This window comes from Scyliorhinus torazame, chromosome 19, assembly GCF_047496885.1.
Source record: "Scyliorhinus torazame isolate Kashiwa2021f chromosome 19, sScyTor2.1, whole genome shotgun sequence".
Lineage (NCBI taxonomy): Eukaryota > Metazoa > Chordata > Chondrichthyes > Carcharhiniformes > Scyliorhinidae > Scyliorhinus > Scyliorhinus torazame.
The window spans coordinates 125066639-125087211 of NC_092725.1; the positions used below are offsets into that span (position 1 = coordinate 125066639).

At 47.2% G+C, this 20573-nt stretch overlaps 1 protein-coding gene across 1 annotated transcript in view; it reads right to left on the bottom strand.

Annotated features, from left to right (window-relative positions):
- otogl (otogelin-like) overlaps nt 1-20573 on the bottom strand; it is a 170884-nt gene that overhangs the window by 16439 nt on the left and 133872 nt on the right. Inside the window, exons 43-50 of the mRNA XM_072483997.1 lie at nt 19479-19583; nt 18892-18999; nt 18308-18409; nt 16637-16741; nt 16505-16545; nt 9205-9268; nt 7867-8045; nt 788-889 (exon numbers count right to left, since the gene is read on the bottom strand). Of these exons, the coding sequence (XP_072340098.1) occupies nt 788-889; nt 7867-8045; nt 9205-9268; nt 16505-16545; nt 16637-16741; nt 18308-18409; nt 18892-18999; nt 19479-19583 (806 nt within the window). The remainder of the gene's footprint in view (nt 1-787; nt 890-7866; nt 8046-9204; nt 9269-16504; nt 16546-16636; nt 16742-18307; nt 18410-18891; nt 19000-19478; nt 19584-20573) is intronic.

Sequence of the window (20573 nt, forward strand, 5' to 3'; positions counted from 1 at the left end):
TCAACACATTCCGGGAGAATCTTCCAGCAGCAGACTACAATCTGGATCAGCTGCTTGCTTCACAGAGGCATGAGGTGGAGATGCCGGCATTGGACTGGGGTGAGCACAGTAAGAAGTCTTACAACACCAGGTTAAAGTCCAACAGGTTTGTTTCGAATCACTAGTTTTCGGAGCACAGCTCCTTCCTCAGGTGAATTCACCTCATTCACCTGAGGAAGCAGCAGTGCTCCAAAAGCTAGTGATTTGAAACAAACTTGTTGGACTTTAACTTGGTGTTGTAAGACTTCTTACTGTGCTCACAGAGGCAGGCAGCCAATTAGGGCAATTTAGGCCACAATTGGGGGCCATTTTGTGATGGCGCTGCTATTTTCCCACCGTTGGAATGTCCCACTCCACTGTGAGGGGGACACCAACTCGATCATGTTAGCCGCCCAGTAGCTGGCCGAATGGCCACTGGGCATGCGATGGCTGGAACTGCATCAGTCGCCACTGGTTTAGCACAGGGCTAAATAGCTGGCTTTTAAAGCAGACCAAGGCAAGCCAGCAGCACGGTTCAATTCCTGTACCAGCCTCCCCAAACAGGCGCCGGAATGTGGCGACTAGGGGCTTTTCACAGTAACTTCATTTGAAGATTACGTGTGACAATAAGCGATTTTCATTTTATTTCATTTTATTTCATTTGGAGGGGTTTCCCCTTCACCCGTATGGCGCTACCAGCTTTGGCCTATTTGATGAGTTGAAAAATGAAAATGAGAATAAGGTAATATAATACAGTGGATAAACTTACATTATACAAAACAATGCTCCCATCATCCTCAAAAGTGCACGAGATATTTTTACAGTTTCCACAGCAAACATGAGGATCAGATGAAGGAACATAGACTTGATGCTGTTGATTGATATAAATCAGAATTGTTGTATTTAGACAGTTTTATGATAAGGGCGATCAACATGTATAATAATTATATAGTTGATTTAAAAAAAGCCAAAAGAAAATTCAAAAGAGAGTTGGATACAAATCTGAAAGTGATTAATTTAGAGGGTTAGGGAGATAGGCTGGAGAATGGGACTAGCTGGGTATCTCTTTTGGGAGTGGTGCGAACGAGATGGGCCGAATGGCCCCCTTCTGCGCTTGAAATAACAAAACAAAATGCCAGCAACTCCAAGAGATTTTCAAGAGGTGAGACCTGTAGCCTCCACTTTTTGCATGGAAGGGAAATCTGCCTGACATAGTTCTTTCAGATTTCATATTATAAATTTTAGACAGAAAAAATACATTTGCATTTGTCATATTTACAAATCTATCCTTGGACATTAGAAAACAAAATACCTCCTGTCAGGAATGTTCTCGCGAGGTTGCAAAATACAGTTCACGTTTAAGGGAGATGGTGGCCTATTGGTAAAGTGATTGGATGAATAACCTAGAGGCCCAGGCTAATACTACTGAGGTAAGTTTGAATCTCACTGTGGTACTTCAACCCATAATTAATAAGAATTAATTCCCCTCATTCAGTTAATAGGAGATACATCAAATCTATTGTTCATTTTAAGTTTACAACATGAATACATAATAACGAAGAAATAACAATTGGGAAAATATTAAATAATACGGTAAGTGAGGCTACAGGTCAGATCGGGCAGATTAGGTCAGTTGGGGTCACAGATTGTTTGAACCACTTGTGGCATGGGGAAAGACTGGCGTGCAAAGTCGATAAGCGGTCTGATGCATCACTGCGCCAATGCAGCACCTGGCAAAATTGACCCAAAAAATTAAGTTATTTTACTGAATTAACAATAATTAAAATGCCAGCAATCAAGAGATTTCAAGATGTGAGACACGTGTAGCCTCCATCCATTTATATGGAAGGAAAAGGCAGCCTTTAAGAATGTCCATTTTTCTGACAACTCTAGTTTTTGGATAGCCAGATTTGAGACACTAGCCCGGATACTCTGAGCCGGCGCGGGCTCGGAGAATCGGAGTTGAAACCGAGGCAGCCCGTGATGCCGGTCCAATGCCAGGACGCGATTCTCCGGCGACCAGCGAATCGCTGCCAGCTGAGCGCGTGCGATCGCCGCGGCGCCAGTCGGGAGGCCATTGAAAGAGGCCCCCGCTGTGATTCTCCGCTGTCGACTGGCCGAGTTCCTGCCGGCGTGGTTCTAACATGGGGCGAAATTCTCCCCCAACGGCGCGATGTCCGCCGACTGGCGCCAAAGACGGCGCCAATCAGACGGGCATCGCGCCAGCCCATAGGTGCGGTATGCTCCGCATCTTTGGCGGCCTAGCCCCAACATTGAGGGGCTAGGCCGACGCCGGAGGGATTTCCGCCCCTCCAGCTGGTGGAAATGGCATTTGTTGCCCCGCCAGCTGGCACGGAAATGCGGCGCATGCGCGGGAGCGTCAGCGGCCGCTGTCAGTTTCCCGGCGCATGCGCGGGAGCGTCAGCGGCCGCTGTCAGTTTCCCGTGCATGCGCAGTGGGGAGAGTCTCTTCCGCCTCCGCCATGGTGGAGGCCGTGGCGGAGGCGGAAGGGAAAGAGTGCCCCCACGGCACAGGCCCGCCCGCGGATCGGTGGCCCCGATCACGGGCCAGGCCACCGTGGGGGCACACCCCGGGGTCAGATCGCCCCGTGCCCCCCCCAGGACCCCGGAGCCCGCCCACGCCGCCTGGTCCCGCCGGTAAATACCAGGTTTGATTTACGCTGGCGGGACAGGCAATTTCTGGGCGGGACTTCGGCCCATCCGGGCCGGAGAATCCAGCGGGGGGTCCCGCCAACCGGCGCGGCTGGATTCCCGCCCCCGCCCAATCTCCGGGAGCGGAGACTTCGGCGGGGGCGGGATTCACGGCGGCCAACGGCCATTCTCCGACCCGGCGGGGGGTCGGAGAATGACGCCCATGGTTCCACCCGGTGGGAGCTCGGACCCGCGGCCGCAGTGGCCGTCCTGGGGGGGGGGCGGGGATCAGACTCCGGGGGGGGACCTCCATGACGGCCAGGTCCGTGATCGGAGGCCACCAATTGGCGGGCGCGCGCGATCCGTGGGGGGCCAACATTCTTCTGCACCGGCCCGCTGTGTGGCTCCGCCAAGTTGAGCGGGCCTGGCGCGGAAGCAGCCGTCACGCGCATGTGCGGACCCACGGCTGGCAGTGCAGGGCCGCGTATCGGTGCCGGCGCTGCGTGGAGCACTCTGGCGCCGTGCTGACCCCTGTGGGCCATGGAACCGCTGAGCCAGGAGGCCCGTAGACACCGGCGAGAAACACTCCGGTGTTAACGCCAGCGTCAACATTTAGCCGCCGTATTGCAGAATCTTGGCCACTGTACCTGTATCGAGATAATGGGGTGGGATTTTCTAGTTGTTCTCGTCAGCGGGATCTACCCGTCCTGGCGACAGCAAACCCCCGCTGCGGGTTTTCCGGTGGCGGAGGGTAGGAAATCCCTTTGACAACGATGCTGCTTCGTAACACATTGCAGAGGGATCGTGAATTTCCCCCCAATATCAGTACCAGCAACCATGACAACTAACATTGGATATCATTAAAACACATCTAGCTCACCAATGCCCTTAAGGGAAGGAAATCTGCCATCCTTACCTGGTCTGGCCTACATGTCACTCCAGACCCATAGCAATGTAGCTGACTTAACTGCCCTCTGAAATGGCCTAGCAAGCCAATCAGTGCAAAGGCAGTTAGAGATGGGAAACAAATGCTAACCTTCCCAGAAAGCTCCACATCCCAGGAGAGAATTTAAAAAATATATATTTCTGTCAATATTTCATAAAATGATGGACTGATTGAAAAAAGCCAACCACAACATGACATTTGTACAGCCCTTTTAACATTGAGAAGTTTCAATGTGATTTCAAGTCAAGAGGAAAATGAAGTCAATGAATGAGAATTTAATAGAATCAGTCAAAACCTGGTTGTTAAGGTGAATTTTAAGAAGTCTTAAAGAAGAAGCGGGAGGTTCAGAGCAGAAGGGCTTAGGGAGGAATTCACAGACTTACAGACCCCCCCCCACCCGCCCACTATGAACAAAGAGCAAAGAACAAAGAAAAGTACGGCATAGGAACAGGCCCTTCGGCCCTCCAAGCCTGAGCCGACCATGCTGCCCGACTAAACTAAAATCTGCTACACTTCCGGGGTCCATATCCTCTATTCCCATCCCATACATTTGTCAAGATGCCCCTTAAACCACATTATCATCCCTGCTTCCACCACCTCCTCCAGCAACGAGTTCCAGGCACCCACTACCCTCTGTGTAAAATAATTGCCTCATACATCTCCTCTAAACCTTGCTTCTCGCACCTTAAACCTATGCTTCCTAGTAATTGAACCCTCTATCCTGGGAAAAAAATCTCTGACTATCCACTCTGTCTATGCCCCTCAATTTTGTAGGCTTCTATCATGTCGCCCCTCAACCTCCGTCATTCCAGTGAGAACAAACCAAGTTTATTCAACCTCTCCTCATAGCTAATGCCTTCCATACCAGGCAACATCCTGGTAAATCTCTTCTGCACCCTCTGTAAAGCCTCCACATCCTTCTGATAGTGTGGCGACCTGAATTGAACACTGTACTCCAAGTGTGGCCTAACTAAGGTTCTACACAGCTGCAACATGCCTTGCCAATTTTTATACTCTATGCCCCGACCAATGAAGGCAAGCATGCCGTATGCCTTCTTGACTACCTTCTCTACCTGGGTTGTCCCTTTCTGTGACCTGTGGACCTGTACACCTAGATCTCTCTGACTGTCAATTCTCTTGAGGGTTCTACCATTCACTGTATATTCCCTATCTGTATTCGTCCTTCCAAAATGCATTACCTCACATTTGTCCGGATTAAACTCCATCTTCCATCTCTCCGCCCAAATCTCGAAACAATCTAAATCCTGCTGTATCCTCTGACAGTCCTCATCGCTATCCGCAATTCTACCAACCTTTGTGTCGTCCGCAAACTTGCTAATCAAGTTCTGGAAGCCATCAAGCAGCACTAAACCTATAGTAATACCCCTCAGACATAGGTCAACAAAAGCTCTGAAATTGAATGCACCTATTCTTTTCAACTGCAGGCTATTTTTTCAATAGTTTAAAGAGCAGGGCATTTAAATGACCTGACAGCTCCAGGGGCCTTATCCAGTTTTTATCTACTACTCTTAATAATACCAAAGGGTACCTGACCTTTCCAAAAGGGTACCCTATCTCTCCAAAGGACTTCAGCAAATTTCCTCAAATGTCTAAAGCCTACGAGGTATGTTTCAGACACTGGGTGTCCAAAATTGTTTCTGAGTGTATTTTTTAAAATGTGCTGCTGCTTCCATGAACTATGGGTGTACAAAATAGAACCACCCCCCTCCACCCGAAGATGATGGATGCCATGTTTGGGGGTGGGACCTCTGGTTTTCAGTGGCATTTTGGCCAAGACCCAGACCCCTTGCATTAACTCAAAAATTCAGATCGAAGTTTGGCCAATATTCTGATTCAGCCTGAGATAATAAGTGGGGAGATGGGTGAATCAGTGACAAGGGAATAGAATTTGTCATTAATAAGAAAATTACTTTGGTCTCCCTAATGTTTGACTGGGATAATTTATGACTCATTAGAACATAAGAACTAGGAGCAGGAGTAGGCCATCTGGCCCCTAGAGCCTGCTCCACCATTCAATGAGATCATGAATGATCTTTTGTGGACTCAGCTCCACTTTCCGGCCCGAACACCATAACCCTTAATCCCTTTATTCTTCAAAAAAACTATCTATCTTTATCTTAAAAACATTTAATGAAGGAGCCTCTACTGCTTCACTGGGCAAGGAATTCCATAGATTCTCAACCCTTTGGGTGAAGACGTTCCTCCTAAACTCAGTCCTAAATCTACTTCCCCTTATTTTGAGGCTATGCCCCCTAGTTCTGCTTTCACCCGCCAGTGGAAACAACCTGCCCGCATCTATCCTATCCATTCCCTTCATAATCTTATATGTTTCTATAAGAACCCCCCTCATCCTTCTAAATTCCAACGAGTACAGTGCCAGTCTACTCAACCTCTCCTCGTAATCCAACCCCTTCAGCTCTGGGATTAACCTAGTGAATCTCCTCTGCACACCCTCCAGTGCCAGTACGTCCTTTCTCAAGTATGGAGACCAAAACTGAACACAATACTCCAGGTGTGGCCTCACTAACACCTTATACAATTGCAGCAGAACCTCCCTAGTCTTAAACTCCATCCCTCGAGCAATGAAGGACAAAATTCCATTTGCCTTCTTAATCACCTGTTGCACCTGTAAACCAACTTTTTGCGACTCATGCACTAGCACACCCAGGTCTCTCTGTACAGCAGCATGTTTTAATATTTTATCATTTAAATAATAATCCCTTTTGCTTTTATTCCTACCAAAATGGATAACCTCACATTTGTCAACATTGTATTCCATCTGCCAGATCCTAGCCCATTCACTTAGTCTATCCAAATCCCTCTGCAGACTTCCAGTATCCTCTGCACTTTTTGCTTTACCACTTATCTTAGTGTCGTCTGCACACTTGGACACATTGCCCTTGGTCCCCAACTCCAAATCATCTATGTAAATTGTGAACAGTTGTGGGCCCAACACTGATCCCTGAGGGACACCACTAGCTACTGATTGCCAACCAGAGAAACACCCATTAATCCCCACTCTTTGCTTTCTATTAATTAACCAATCCTCTATCCATGCTACTACTTTCCCCTTAATGCCATGCATCTTTATCTTATGCAGTAACCTTTTGTGTGGCACCTTGTCAAAGGCTTTCTGGAAATCCAGATATACCACATCCATTGGCTCCCCATTATCTACCGCACTGGTAATGTCCTCAAAAAATTCCACTAAATTAGTTAGGCACGACCTGCCCTTTATGAACCCATGCTGTGTCTGCCCAATGGGACAATTTCCATCCAGATGCCTCGCTATTTCTTCCTTGATGATAGATTCCAGCATCTTCCCTACTACAGAAGTTAAGCTCACAAGGTTGGATATTGACCAAGTACCTGACAGCACAAAGGCAATTGAGAGGTCAAAATTCTTGATGGAGAGGTAGAGCTGTGTATCGTTGATAGATATACTAAAGCTCATAATGGTCGGTGAGCAGATGAGGAAGAAGAGAATCAATAATAAAACACTGGGAATTCCAAGGATGATGGCATGTAGTTGGGAAGAGAAGCGATTGGAGATGCACCTGGGTCTACTTGGAGAGGTAGAATGGAACGAAGAAATGGCAATGAATGACAGCTGGACAACTAGAAGGTGGTTTTGGTGAAAAATTATACATATTAATGGCTACAGAGAGATCAAGGGCATGCACAATGGGGAACATTACAGAGAATATAATTAGTGATTTGGGTTCGGGCCATTTTACCGTGAGAGATTGGATGGACTCAGGTCGGGAGCATTTAACTTTAACATATAAGAATAATAACATATAAAAATTTGAGTATTGCTGAAGAGACATACTGTCGAAGCTTTGTATTCATGCATGTCCCTTTCAATATGTCTCTTTGTCACCAAATTCAAGTTTTGAAATACAGTTATGAATGTTAAGGTCCAGTGGTTTCTCTGTAATAAGAACTAGAAAGCAAGTCCTGACTTCTTTAACTCTTTAAGTTTATTGTGTTCTACAATCGCCTCTCCTCCAACCTTACAGTGCCACCTGTATCCCCTTTATATATATGTGCAGTTTATCAAACAATAAGCGTGGTCCATTTAACAATTAAATTTCCAACCCTAACTTATGCACTGAGGAACGTTAACTCTTTCCTCACAATGAACTAAAGACTTTTTGCAACACATGTTCCCAACTGCATGTAGTTTTGCAAATTTCAGATTTAAACAACTAATAAATGTATACTTACAGCTTCGCATTTTGCCGAACAGTTAACTATTGACACTTCCATTAAAGGAGACTCTATGGCAGGATTTGTGTTCTGCAAACAATTTGCTATGTAACATCGGTCACCTTCGAGGTGCTGAAACAGTGATTGACCTGGTTTCAATGCAGTGACACCTTCGAACAGGCAGACATCAGCCTTTTCTGAAATAATAATTTTACCTTAAGTATTTGTCCCATTTATAACTTCATGTGTTTTATCATCAAAATTAATCAGGTAAAACAGCTTGAATTATTAATTTCTGAACATTACTGCATTCAATGTTTAGATTTACCAATGCACAAAGAAAATATTGCAAACAGCTGGAATCAAATTTATTTGTAAAGTTTCCAGTGCCAACACACAGCACATTTGAACTGTTTCAAGTGAATACACTTTACCAGTTGTGTTTTAATTTGTAATCATCATTTATTCTTAGAAATTCATGTTATCCATATTTCTTAATGGCTTAATTGATATCAAATTTCTAAGAATAAATGATGATGTACATCTATGAAACATTTTATATGATATGATGATGGCATTATAGTTCTGTTTCCTGCCGTTTGTTTGGAAATTCAACTAAAGCGAGAATGGATTTAAACAGGGCTACTGCCTTTACACCTCTGGAACCTGAGCTCAATTCTAAGCTGGGCTAGACCAGTGACAATTATTTTTCTCCATTTGGTGCAGGTATCCTATTAAAAAAGACTTTGTGAAGTTTATTCTGATTTCAAAGGCTGAATAGATCCAAGGCAAAGAACGACCCACCATACAAATATTTCCATAGTAAGTATGAGGGTTCATTGTGAGTTGTAGGGAAAAAAAATAGTACTGGTTCAACAGGAGACTGGGCCACTAACTCTGTTTCTCTCGCCAAAGACGCTGCCCGACCCACTGGGCGTTTCCATCATTTCCTATTTATATTTTGAAGTGCGTGTTGTTAAGCAAACTGAAATTTTATTCAGTACTGTGTAAAGAGGATTATTTTAAACCGTAAGTTCAACTACTTTATAGCCAAAACAAAAATAAATAAGGAAACATATTTAGGTAGTACATATTGGTGAACTTAAACTGAAGAGCAATGTTTGATTTTTTTTGCAAGCAACAAAGTTTGCAAGCAGGAAGAAATTGTAACTAGAAGCAAATGCTGGTTCATAATGCATTTATTTTGCAACTAGTGTAATGCACGATCATGTCTTGGACCATGCAAAAAATAGTTGCAAAATATGTCCTGTCTTGTTTCAGGAACATTTATAAATCAACTAAAGTCCATAACTGGAGAAAATCAACCAAAATTAATTTATAAGACAAGAAACTCACTGCAGATAGAACGAGTGCAGCCACAGATATTTGGAAAGTCAAGGTCCTCTGTTAGAACTTCTCCCTGAATTTTTGTGTAAAAATGGAATCCAACAAAATTGTAAATTATTCACAAAACTCTCAGGCAAAAAAATCTTGCATGACAAATCGTTAAAACTAATGTCAGGCAGGCTGTTACTAGTGATATTATTGATGTGGAGATGCCGGCGTCGGACTGGGGTGAGCACAGTACGAAGTCTTACAACACCAGGTTAAAGTCCAACAGGTTTGTTTCGATGTCACTAGCTTTCGGAGCGCTGCTCCTTCCTCAGGTGAATGAAGAGGTCTGTTCCAGAAACACATATAGAGACAAATTCAAAGATGCCAAACAATGCTAGGAATGCGAGCATTAGCAGGTGATTAAATCTTTACAGATCCAGAGATGGGGTAACCCCAGGTTAAAGAGGTGTGAATTGTCTCAAGCCAGGACAGTTGGTAGGATTTCGCAGGCCAGATGGTGGGGGATGAATGTAATGAGACATGAATCCCAGGTCCCGGTTGAGGCCGCACTCATGTGTGCGGAACTTGGCTATAAGTTTCTGCTCGGCGATTCTGCGTTGTCGCGGGTCCTGAAGGCCGCCTTGGAGAACGCTTACCCGGAGATCAGAGGCTGAATGCCCTTGACTGCTGAAGTGTTCCCCGACTGGAAGGGAACATTCCTGCCTGGTGATTGTTGCGCGATGTCCGTTCATTCGTTGTCGCAGCGTCTGCATGGTCTCTCCAATGTACCACGCTTCGGGACATCCTTTCCTGCAGCGTATGAGGTAGACGACGTTGGCCGAGTCGCACGAGTATGTACCGCGTACCTGGTGGGTGGTGTTCTCACGTGTAATAGTGGTGTCCATGTCGATGATCTGGCACGTCTTGCAGAGATTGCCATGACAGGGTTGTGTGGTGCCGTGGTCACTGTTCTGAAGACTGGGTAGTTTGCTGCACACAATGGTTCGTTTGAGGTTGCGCGGTTGTTTGAAGGCAAGTAGTGGGGGTGTGGGGATGACCTTGGCAAGATGTTCATCGTCATCAATGACGTGTTGAAGGCTGTGAAGAAGATGTCGTAGTTTCTCCGCTCCGGGAAAGTACTGGACGACGAAGGGTATTCTGTCGGTTGTGTCCCATGTTTGTCTTCTGAGGAGTTCGGTCCGGTTTTACGCTGTGGCGCGTTGGAACTGTCGATCGATGAGTCGAGTGCCATATCCCGTTCGTACGAGGGCATCTTTCAACGTCTGTAGATGTCTGTTACGCTCCTCCTCATCTGAGCAGATCCTGTGTATACGGAGCGCTTGTCCATAGGGGATGGCTTCTTTAATGTGTTTAGGGTGGAAGCTGGATCTCCAGGAAGATCACGCATATAGACACTGACATTAAGTTTCTACAAAGATGCAAGAAAGCAGACAAGATCCCGAAAGGGCTACAGATCACAAACCCACTCAAGTCGACCTACAACACAGACTTCGCTGAGAGACTCTGCCGTCGCACCTCTCTCACACTCCTCAACCACCTCGTCCGCCAGCTCTACAGCAGACGACGCAACCTGGAAACCAAGATAGAGGCCATATTCTCAACTTGCGCTCAGGACGCAGCAGACCAGCTGCGGAACACCGCCAAACAGATGAGACAACAATACTATGCCACCTATATGCATACCAAGAACAGAAAGCTTGAGAAACTTGGCATCACCACCGGCAGCAACCAAGCCACCCCCGGTGTCACAGTAGAAAACAATACAGGGAAATCTATTGTCAACTTGTCAGACTACACCCTTCAACCAGACGAAATCGAAGTCCTCAGCAGAGGGCTTAATTTCTGCACCACCACCAAAATGGACCCCATCAGTCTCGCGGCAGACACGGAGGAATTCATCAGGCGAATGAGGCTCCGGGAATTCTTCCACAGACCCCAAGAGGCCAACAGCGAACCCAAGCAGACTACCAATGAACCGGAACAGCAGACCGAGAGATCTGCGGTGCGGCAACCGAAGAGGAAAGAGTCGAATTGGACCCCTCCGGAAGGCCGCTGCCTTAGACTCGACATGTATGCTCAAGCCGTCAGGAGTCGCGTCAATGCCAGATTCATCAGTCGCATTCACAAGACAACCCCGAACGTCACCCAAGCACAACGCAATGCCATCCGCGCTCTCAAGACCAACCACAGCATCGTCATCAAACCAGCAGACAAAGGGGGGGCCACTGTCGTACTGAACAGAACGGACTACTGCAAAGAAGTATACCGACAACTGAACAACCAAGAACACTACGGACAGTTACCCGCAGATCCGACCAAGGAACACATCCGCCAACTTAACAGACTGATCAAGACCTTGGATCCAGATCTTCAGAGCACCCTACGTGCTCTCATCCCACGTACTCCCCGCATTGGAGATCTCTACTGCCTCCCAAAAATACATAAGGCCAACACACCAGGCCGCCCTATCGTTTCAGGCAATGGGACCCTGTGTGAGAACCTCTCTGGCTACATCGAGGGCATCTTGAAACCCATCGTACAAGGTACACCCAGCTTCTGTCGCGACACGACGGACTTCCTACAGAAGCTCATCACCCATGGACCAGTTGAACCAGGAACATTCCTCGTCACAATGGACGTCTCGGCACTCGACACCAGCATCCCCCATGACGACGGCATTGCTGCAACAGCCTCAGTACTCAACACCGACAACTGCCAATCTCCAGACGCAATTCTGCAACTCATCCGCTTCATTCTGGATCACAACGTCTTCACCTTCGACAACAAGTTCTTCATCCAGACGCACGAAACAGCCATGGGGACCAAATTCGCACCCCAATACGCCAACATCTTCATGCACAAGTTTGAACAGGACCTACTCACCGCACAGGACCTTCAACCGATGTTATACACCAGATACATCGATGACATTTTTTTCCTTTGGACCCACGGCGAAGAATCACTGAAACGACTACACGATGACATTAATAAGTTCCATCCAACCATCAGACTCACCATGGACTACTCTCCAAAATCAGTTGCATTCTTGGACACACTCGTCTCCATCAAGGACGGTCACCTCAGCACTTCGCTTTACCGCAAACCCACGGATAACCTCATGATGCTCCACTTCTCCAGCTTCCACCCTAAACACATTAAAGAAGCCATCCCCTATGGACAAGCGCTCTGTATACACAGGATCTGCTCAGACGAGGAGGAGCGTAACAGACATCTACAGACGTTGAAAGATGCCCTCGTACGAACGGGATATGGCACTCGACTCATCGATCGACAGTTCCAACGCGCCACAGCGAAAAACCGGACCGACCTCCTCAGAAGACAAACATGGGACACAACCGACAGAATACCCTTCGTCGTCCAGTACTTCCCCGGAGCGGAGAAACTACGTCATCTTCTTCACAGCCTTCAACACGTCATTGATGACGATGAACATCTTGCCAAGGTCATCCCCACACCCCCACTACTTGCCTTCAAACAACCGCGCAACCTCAAACGAACCATTGTGTGCAGCAAACTACCCAGTCTTCAGAACAGTGACCACGACACCACACAACCCTGTCATGGCAATCTCTGCATGACGTGCCAGATCATCGACATGGATACCACTATTACACGTGAGAACACCACCCACCAGGTACGCGGTACATACTCGTGCGACTCGGCCAACGTTGTCTACCTCATACGCTGCAGGAAAGGATGTCCCGAAGCGTGGTACATTGGCGAGACCATGCAGACACTGCGACAACGAATGAACGGACATCGCGCAACAATCACCAGGCAGGAATGTTCCCTTCCAGTCGGGGAACACTTCAGAAGTCAAGGGCATTCAGCCTCTGATCTCCGGGTAAGCGTTCTCCAAGGCGGCCTTCAGGACCCGCGACAACGCAGAATCGCCGAGCAGAAACTTATAGCCAAGTTCCGCACACATGAGTGCGGCCTCAACCGGGACCTGGGATTCATGTCACATTACATTCATCCCCCACCATCTGGCCTGCGAAATCCTACCAACTGTCCTGGCTTGGTACAATTCACACCTCTTTAACCTGGGGTTACCCCATCTCTGGATCTGTAAAGATTTAATCACCTGCTAATGCTCGCATTCCTAGCATTGTTTGGCATCTTTGAATTTGTCTATATATGTGTTTCTGGAACAGACCTCTTCATTCACCTGAGGAAGGAGCAGTGCTCCGAAAGCTAGTGACATCGAAACAAACCTGTTGGACTTTAACCTGGTGTTGTAAGACTTCGTACAGTGATATTATTGGTTGAAAAAGTGATTATTAAAGTTTGGTAAAATATACAGCCTGAGAACAAATTCAATAGTTACGTTGTTTTCTAGTCATTAACAGTCATGTTACCACTCATGATGAATATTCCATTATTTTCTATCTCAGTAATTTAAACATTAGCATATGTAAAACACAATGGAGCATTTGGTATAAGCATGATAGGACAGTATTGCATCGCCTCAATGTAAGCTCTCTGCCAATGAATACTGATACGGAAAGCAGAAGTAGCCCTGGCCCAAATTTAACAACAATGCGGCCAAACATATGGGGCGGGATTCTCCCATCTGAAGGCAGAGTGCGGACGCCGTCGTAAAAACTGGAGAGTTTAACGACGACGACGTCATCAGATCACTATGTGTAGCGATTCCCTGCCCTACAGGAGGCCAGCACGGCACTGGAGAGACCCATGCCGCTCCAGCTGTTGATACCGGCGTCAAATGGGCGTCGCGGGGCTGCGCATTTGCGCTGCGAATGGCGAGAATGCGCACATGCGCACTGCGAATAGCGCGAATGCGCACATGCGCGATAGCCTCCTTCTCTGCACCAGCCCCGACGCAACATGGTGTAGGGCTACAGGGGCCAGAGCGTATCAAAAGGGGCCCCCACCACGAGAGGCTGGCCCGCCGATCGGTAGGCCCCGTTCGCGGGCCAGGACACGGTGGAGGCCCTTCCGGGGTCGGACCCCCCCACAAGGCCGCCCCAGACAGGATGGATGCCGAGGTCCCACCCGGTAAGACCAGGGGCAAAATTCTCCGGAAACGGCGCGATGTCCGCCGACTGGCGCCCCAAAACGGCGCAATCAGTCGGGCATCGCGCCGCCCCAAAGGTGCGGAATGCTCCGCATCTTTAGGGGCCGAGCCCCAACCTTAAGGGGCTAGGTCAGCGCCGGATGAATTTCCGCCCCGGCAGCTGGCGGAAAAGGCCTTTGGTGCCCCGCCAGCTGGCGCGGAAATGACATCTCCGGGCGGCGCATGCGCGGGAGCGTTAGCGGCCGCTCACGGCATTCCCGCGCATGCGCAGTGGTGGAGACCGTGGTGAAGGCGGAAGGGAAAGAGTGCCCCCACGGCACAGGCCCGCCCGCAGATCGGTGGGCCCCGATCACGGGCCAGGCCACCGTGGGGGCACCCCCCGGGGCCAGATCGGCCCGCGCTCCCCCCAGGACCCCGGAGCCCGTCCGCGCCGCCTTTTCCCGCCGGTAAGAGAGGTGGTTTAATCTACGCTGACGGGACAGGCATTTTAGCGGCGGGACTTCGGCCCATTCGGGCCGGAGAATCGCGGGGGGTGGCCCGCCAACCGGCGCGGCGCGATTCCCACCCCCGCCGAATATCCGGTGGTGGAGAATTCGGCAACCGGCGGGGGCGGGATTCACACCAGGCCCCGGCGATTCTCCGAAACGGCGGGGGCTCAGAGAATCTCGCCCCAGATGTGAACGGTGCCAGCGGGACTCAGGCTTTTTTGGACGGCCACTCGGTCCATCCCGGGCGGAGAATTGCTGGGGGGGTGGGGGGATGAGCGTGTAGAGCGGCCCCCGACCGGCGCCGTGCCGACCGTGCCGGCGCCTATGCCGCCGATTCTCCGCTCACCAGTGAATCGGCAGACCGATGTCGGGGCGGCGTCGCACGATTCGCGCCCGGCCCGGCGATTCTCTGACCCGGCGTGGGCTGAGAAAATCCCGCCCCCGGTACATCCGCTTAAAATGTGTCAAAGCAATTAGGTTCATACCCAAAAGACAACATAGGAACATAGAATTAGGAGCAGAACTAGGCAATTCAGCCCTTCGAGTCTGCTCCACCGCTCAATCAGATCATGGCTGATCTCTTCCTGGTCTCAAATCCGCCTCCCCACCTGTTGCCCATATCCCTTTAACCCATTTTTAAAATATCTGAAATATATCTTTCCCCTTCTTGAAACCATTTAGTGACTCAAATTCGTAAGCCCTATGGGGCAGCAAGTTCCCCAAATTCACCACCATCTGCGAGAAGTAATTCCTCCTCATCTCAGTTCAACATCAGTTCATTCTCAGTTCATCTCAGTCAACAGTAGCTCATCGCCAAGAATAACTTTACAGCTGCTCTAAGATCAGCCCTGCATAATTACTGAAATCGATACAGGGCTTGCCTGTTCTTTTGCTTGTGGGTAGAGCGTATGTTAAATGTGTTACCCAGCAACAAGCTGGGGCTACATTCAGTATGTACTCCACTCAGCAGTACAGGACTGCCTTCTACCGATTTCAATTCTTGCAATTGTGCTGTCTTAAGTGCTGTGGAGACACCAATAAAGAACAATGGAGGTGATTTTCTTACATTCACCTCTGTGGCTAGAGATCATGAAAGGGATCGGGGAGGACGGGTGGGGGTACATTTTAGCTCATTCTTATGGGTCGTTGGAGAGTATCTACAAAAGGGGCTCCACAGATCAAACAAAAGATCAGCTATTCCAGCATTAGCAGCTTTACCATCCAAACCAAAACAATGGGCAAGAATGAAGACCAAAAGTTCTGGCAGCATTTTTTCCTGCTGGGCTTCCATTATTGGCGAATGGTCACAGTGATGTCCAACTCCAAATAATAAGATTCAGTTTATATTTATTTAGGAAGCATTATTGTAAGGTTATTGTGAGGTTATTCATGAAGGCCCCACCTCCTCAATCTTGCTGAGGTGTGGTGACCCTCAGGTTAAATCACCACCAGTCATCTCTCCCCCTCAAAGGGGAAAGCAGCCTATGGTCATCTGGGACTATGACGACTTTACCTTTACCTTGCCTATTGTAAGTTGGCAACTATAGCAACCGTAAGAAAGTCATTCTGATAGTTAATGGTTTTCAGCATTTTAACTGTGCCGATTGCAAATTTGCCCTTTAAAATCCAAAATGTGAACATATTAAAGATTACAATGCAGCTGCCCTTTCATGTCTTTCTTATTTTGAGGCAGTTTCTAGCAGGCTCGCTTCCATCCTACCGCACACTAGTTTGCATTGTTAAATTTACATACCACTTTGCATGAAGTATTGGTACTGTTTTCACAGTTGCAGTCTGAAAAAGGAGAAAGTTAAACTTAAATAAATGGAAACCATTTTGATATATTCAAAATATTGTTTATAATAATTAAATAACTCATGGTTACCACATTGCCAATCAGGACAGCAGACTCCTGAAGTAGATTTCTTTACTAGTTTAGTTCCGGCTGTACAGGCCTCATCAGGAGGAGGACACAAATTTTCATCACAGACTGCAGTGAAGGAGAAAATATGGAGGGGGGGGGGAAAAAATCAAATTATTATATAGGGTAAGATTTAAATTAGCAAAGGAAGCTTTACCAATTTGTAGTCCAGTTCAAATCAGCAGATACTTTTCTTTCAAAATTGTAGGGATAAATACATTGAAATAGAGGAGAACAGGAGCCAACAATCCCAAAAATAAATTTTTTTATTTCTTGGGGGAATAATTTCAAAGATATACAGGACGGGATACTCTGATCCTGAGGCTAAGTGTTGACGCCGTCGTAAATGTTGTCGTGTTTTATGACGGCATCAGCAGGCCCCCAGGAGCAGCTATTCCAAGCCCCACAGGAGGCCAGCACGCAACATGGCGTAGGGCTCCAGGGGCTGGCGGGGAGCAAAAGAGGCCCCCCAGCCCGAGAGGCCATCCCGCCGATCGGTAGGCCCCGATCGCGGGCCAGGCCATAGCACAGCCCCTCCCCCCCCGGGGTCGGACCCCCCCTCCTCCCCACCAGGCCGCCCCCAAAAGGATGCACGCCGAGATCCCACTGCGTAAGACCACATGTGGATGTGGCGGGACTCGGATTTTCTTTTGCGGCCACTCGGCTCATCCCGGGCGGAGAATCGCCGGGGCGGGGGGGGGGGGGGGGCGCGTAGATCAGCCCCCATCTGGCGCCGCGCCAGAGACAATGGCGCCAATTCTCCGCTCATCGGGGCGGCTTCGTGCAATTCACGCCCGGCCCGGCGTGGGCTGAGAGAATCTCGCCCACACTTTATGTAAACATTTTTGTCTCAAGAGATTTCTTATATTAGTTACCTTATAACGGAAACATCTATGAGAAGAATGAACAGAGACAAAGGAATAGGAGCAATAAGGCAGCATCAGAAGAGACAATGAATAGAATGAGATGCATTGGGAGAAGGAGAGGTCTAGATCATAAAGCACTGCTGAACAGGAGGCTTACAAATCCAGAAACCCACATGGAATACTTGCCTAAAACTGACAGGCGACTCATCTCCTCACACCCATCTCTCCCAATACTCACTTCTTCCTATCTTTTAGTCACTCCTTCCTCATACAATTGCAATCCATCACATAATCCACGGCACTGTTGCACATAATCTTTTCTCCCAACACTCTTTCTCTGATTATCATACTCTTCGCAAAGTCACCCCTATGACTTCAATTAATTACTTCCGCGCAAGCATTTTGAAGGAATTTGTGAATCCAGCACCTTTACAATCTGACCTCCTAGGCACAATACTGCTCGATATTAACTAGTAGAAGGCAGGATTTCATTGGATGGTTGCCCTCAATTTGTAAATTCAAAAGTTGGCTTTTTAATGCCATCCCGAGCCACGGTGATATTCAAAACAAAACGCGGCCTAAAGCTTCCACAAACAAAAAACATAAGCACGAGATATGAGTCTCCTGCAAAAGGTGGAAAGCTGTTTTGTTTCCTCAATGACAAATTGGTTATCCTTTGATTAACGCCGCATCTATTTCAAAATACTCAGAACTTTACATGAATTGCTCACCATTCAAATGAAAATGATAAAGTTATTATTTCACTCACCACAGTGATATAGTGGACAGCAGCGATCAGTGGTGTTGAGGTCTACTACAAGGATATCTCCATCATTGCATACAGGAATTGGGTCAATGCACGACTCACACACTGGAAAATTTAAAGGAGATTTTAATACGTATCTTGGGTTTAATTAACATTAAACAGATCACTAACCACTTTTTTAAAAAAAGAACATGGGGCATAATCAGCAATACAGCCAACCAGTGTCACTCAAAAGGCATAATTACTTTAAAATAGTAACACCTCTATTATCCCGAATATTGGCTGACTTAACAAAGTGTACAACAGCACATGGGAGACATCTAATATAGTTTATTGAATAATACCGTGGAAAGGGATAAATGTCCTTGTGGTAGGCTAGCTGATTCACACAAGGTTGCAAGATTTAATTCATGGGATTTGTGGATCAGCCATGATTGAATGGCGGAGCAGACCCGATGGGCCGAGTGGCCTAATTCTGCTCCTATGTCTTATGGTCTTATGATCTGCCTTTAGAAGTTGCTTTTTTACATGAAAATTTGTTTAAAATATGAAATGAAAAAGCCCAAATTTGAACATTGTTGTCTTACCACACTGAAAGGAGAAACAGCAGGAGTCATCTTTTCGTACTTCAACAAGAAACTGGTCCTCTCTACATACCGGCGGTGAACTAGTTGGACATGCCAGAGGGTCACATTCTGTGTATTGACAGCAAAATTAACTATATTTCATTCAGTACTCCACTTACAAAAGCAACAAGAGCAATCATTTTTACCCTTGCCTTCCTGCAGTATGGTGTTTAAATAAAAGTATTCGATCAAGGACATACAGAAATCAATGGAGTATTAAAATAATGTCAAGTTTGCAGCGTACAGCTGTGTCAATTTGTTTGCCTTCTGCTTTGAACAATTCATTCAGTCAAAGTGTGATGGCATTTTAACTTTGGCTCACACACAGGAAATACGTCTAGAAAACCTATGCTTACATTTACCCATTAAAAAAAAATATTTGCAACTTGTGTGTTTCCGGTTAAATGTTGTCACGGATCGGCCAATCGTTGAACACGTGGCTGAGTTTCCATTCCGTTGACTTTAATCGGGTGTGATGCTGATCCACCATCGCCAAAAGTGGAAATAATCTCCCAAAACCATCAATCCGATATTATCTCTAAACTTACCACAACGGTATTCAGGACAACAAGACACGCCGCTGTAGCCTATCACCAATTTGTCTCCATTTTCACATGTTACAACGTCGGTTCCGCAGATGGTCAAATTGCACTCTGAAAAAAATACACGCAATAAAGAGAGTTTTTACTTTGCATTTCTGCCCCTTTTCAGAATTATTACATTTGTTAAAGAACAGCATACTTTACCGTAGAGCAAGTTCAAGATTATATATATTTTCATGTAATTTCTTTACGCTCCATTTAGGTCTGAAACAAGGTAGGGTAGAAAGTTTGCAAACCTGTGAAGGGAGAAGAGATGCCACAGAGCAAGACCACTGTCCACTGATTTAATTCTGTTGAAAATCCTCTGGATGGGATTATTACAATACTTGCCACAGGTGCCTATAGCAATGGCAGTACAATAATGGTACCCATCCCATCAAAGAAGCAGAACTCATCTGAGGCCCGAGTGTGACTGAAGCAAACTGCTAGCAAATTATTACCTTTAAAAGCACCCCCTGCCCTCCAACCCCCCCCCCCCACCTTATGGAGTAAAGAGACAACTGAGTGAAAGTTCCAGTCCTTCAGTTGACCCTCGGCAATGTTATGAGAGGCCCTAAGAAACAACGATACCTTCTTAAGTAGGAGGTTTCGCCTTATCTTCAAAGAAGCAGAAAGCCAGTTTTTCAAGGAGCCAGGCCAAATATTTCAGCGCCCCAACTAGAATCAGGTCCCAATTCTATTCCTCGATCTGTAGCTATTTTTATCAATGCATCACAAAGTATTTCATCGCCTGATTTGAATTTCACATGGTCCAAACTTGAAGCATTTAAATGTGATGCAGAACTACTGTCATAAAATACTTAATCGCTTTAAATGACAATTTCGCTCCACTGCCCGCCCAGCAGTCCTCCGCTCCTGACCGGTCGAGTTCCCAACGACATGGAACTAACCACCAGTTAAAACTAACTAGCCAGTCAGGATGCTGGCCTGGCAGCTGCAGATCAGTCCGCGGCCACCCTGGTGGGGGGCGGGGTAATCGGACACCGGGGTGGGGGCCTTATAGGTGGCCGGGTATTAGATCTGCGGGGTTAGATGCTTGGG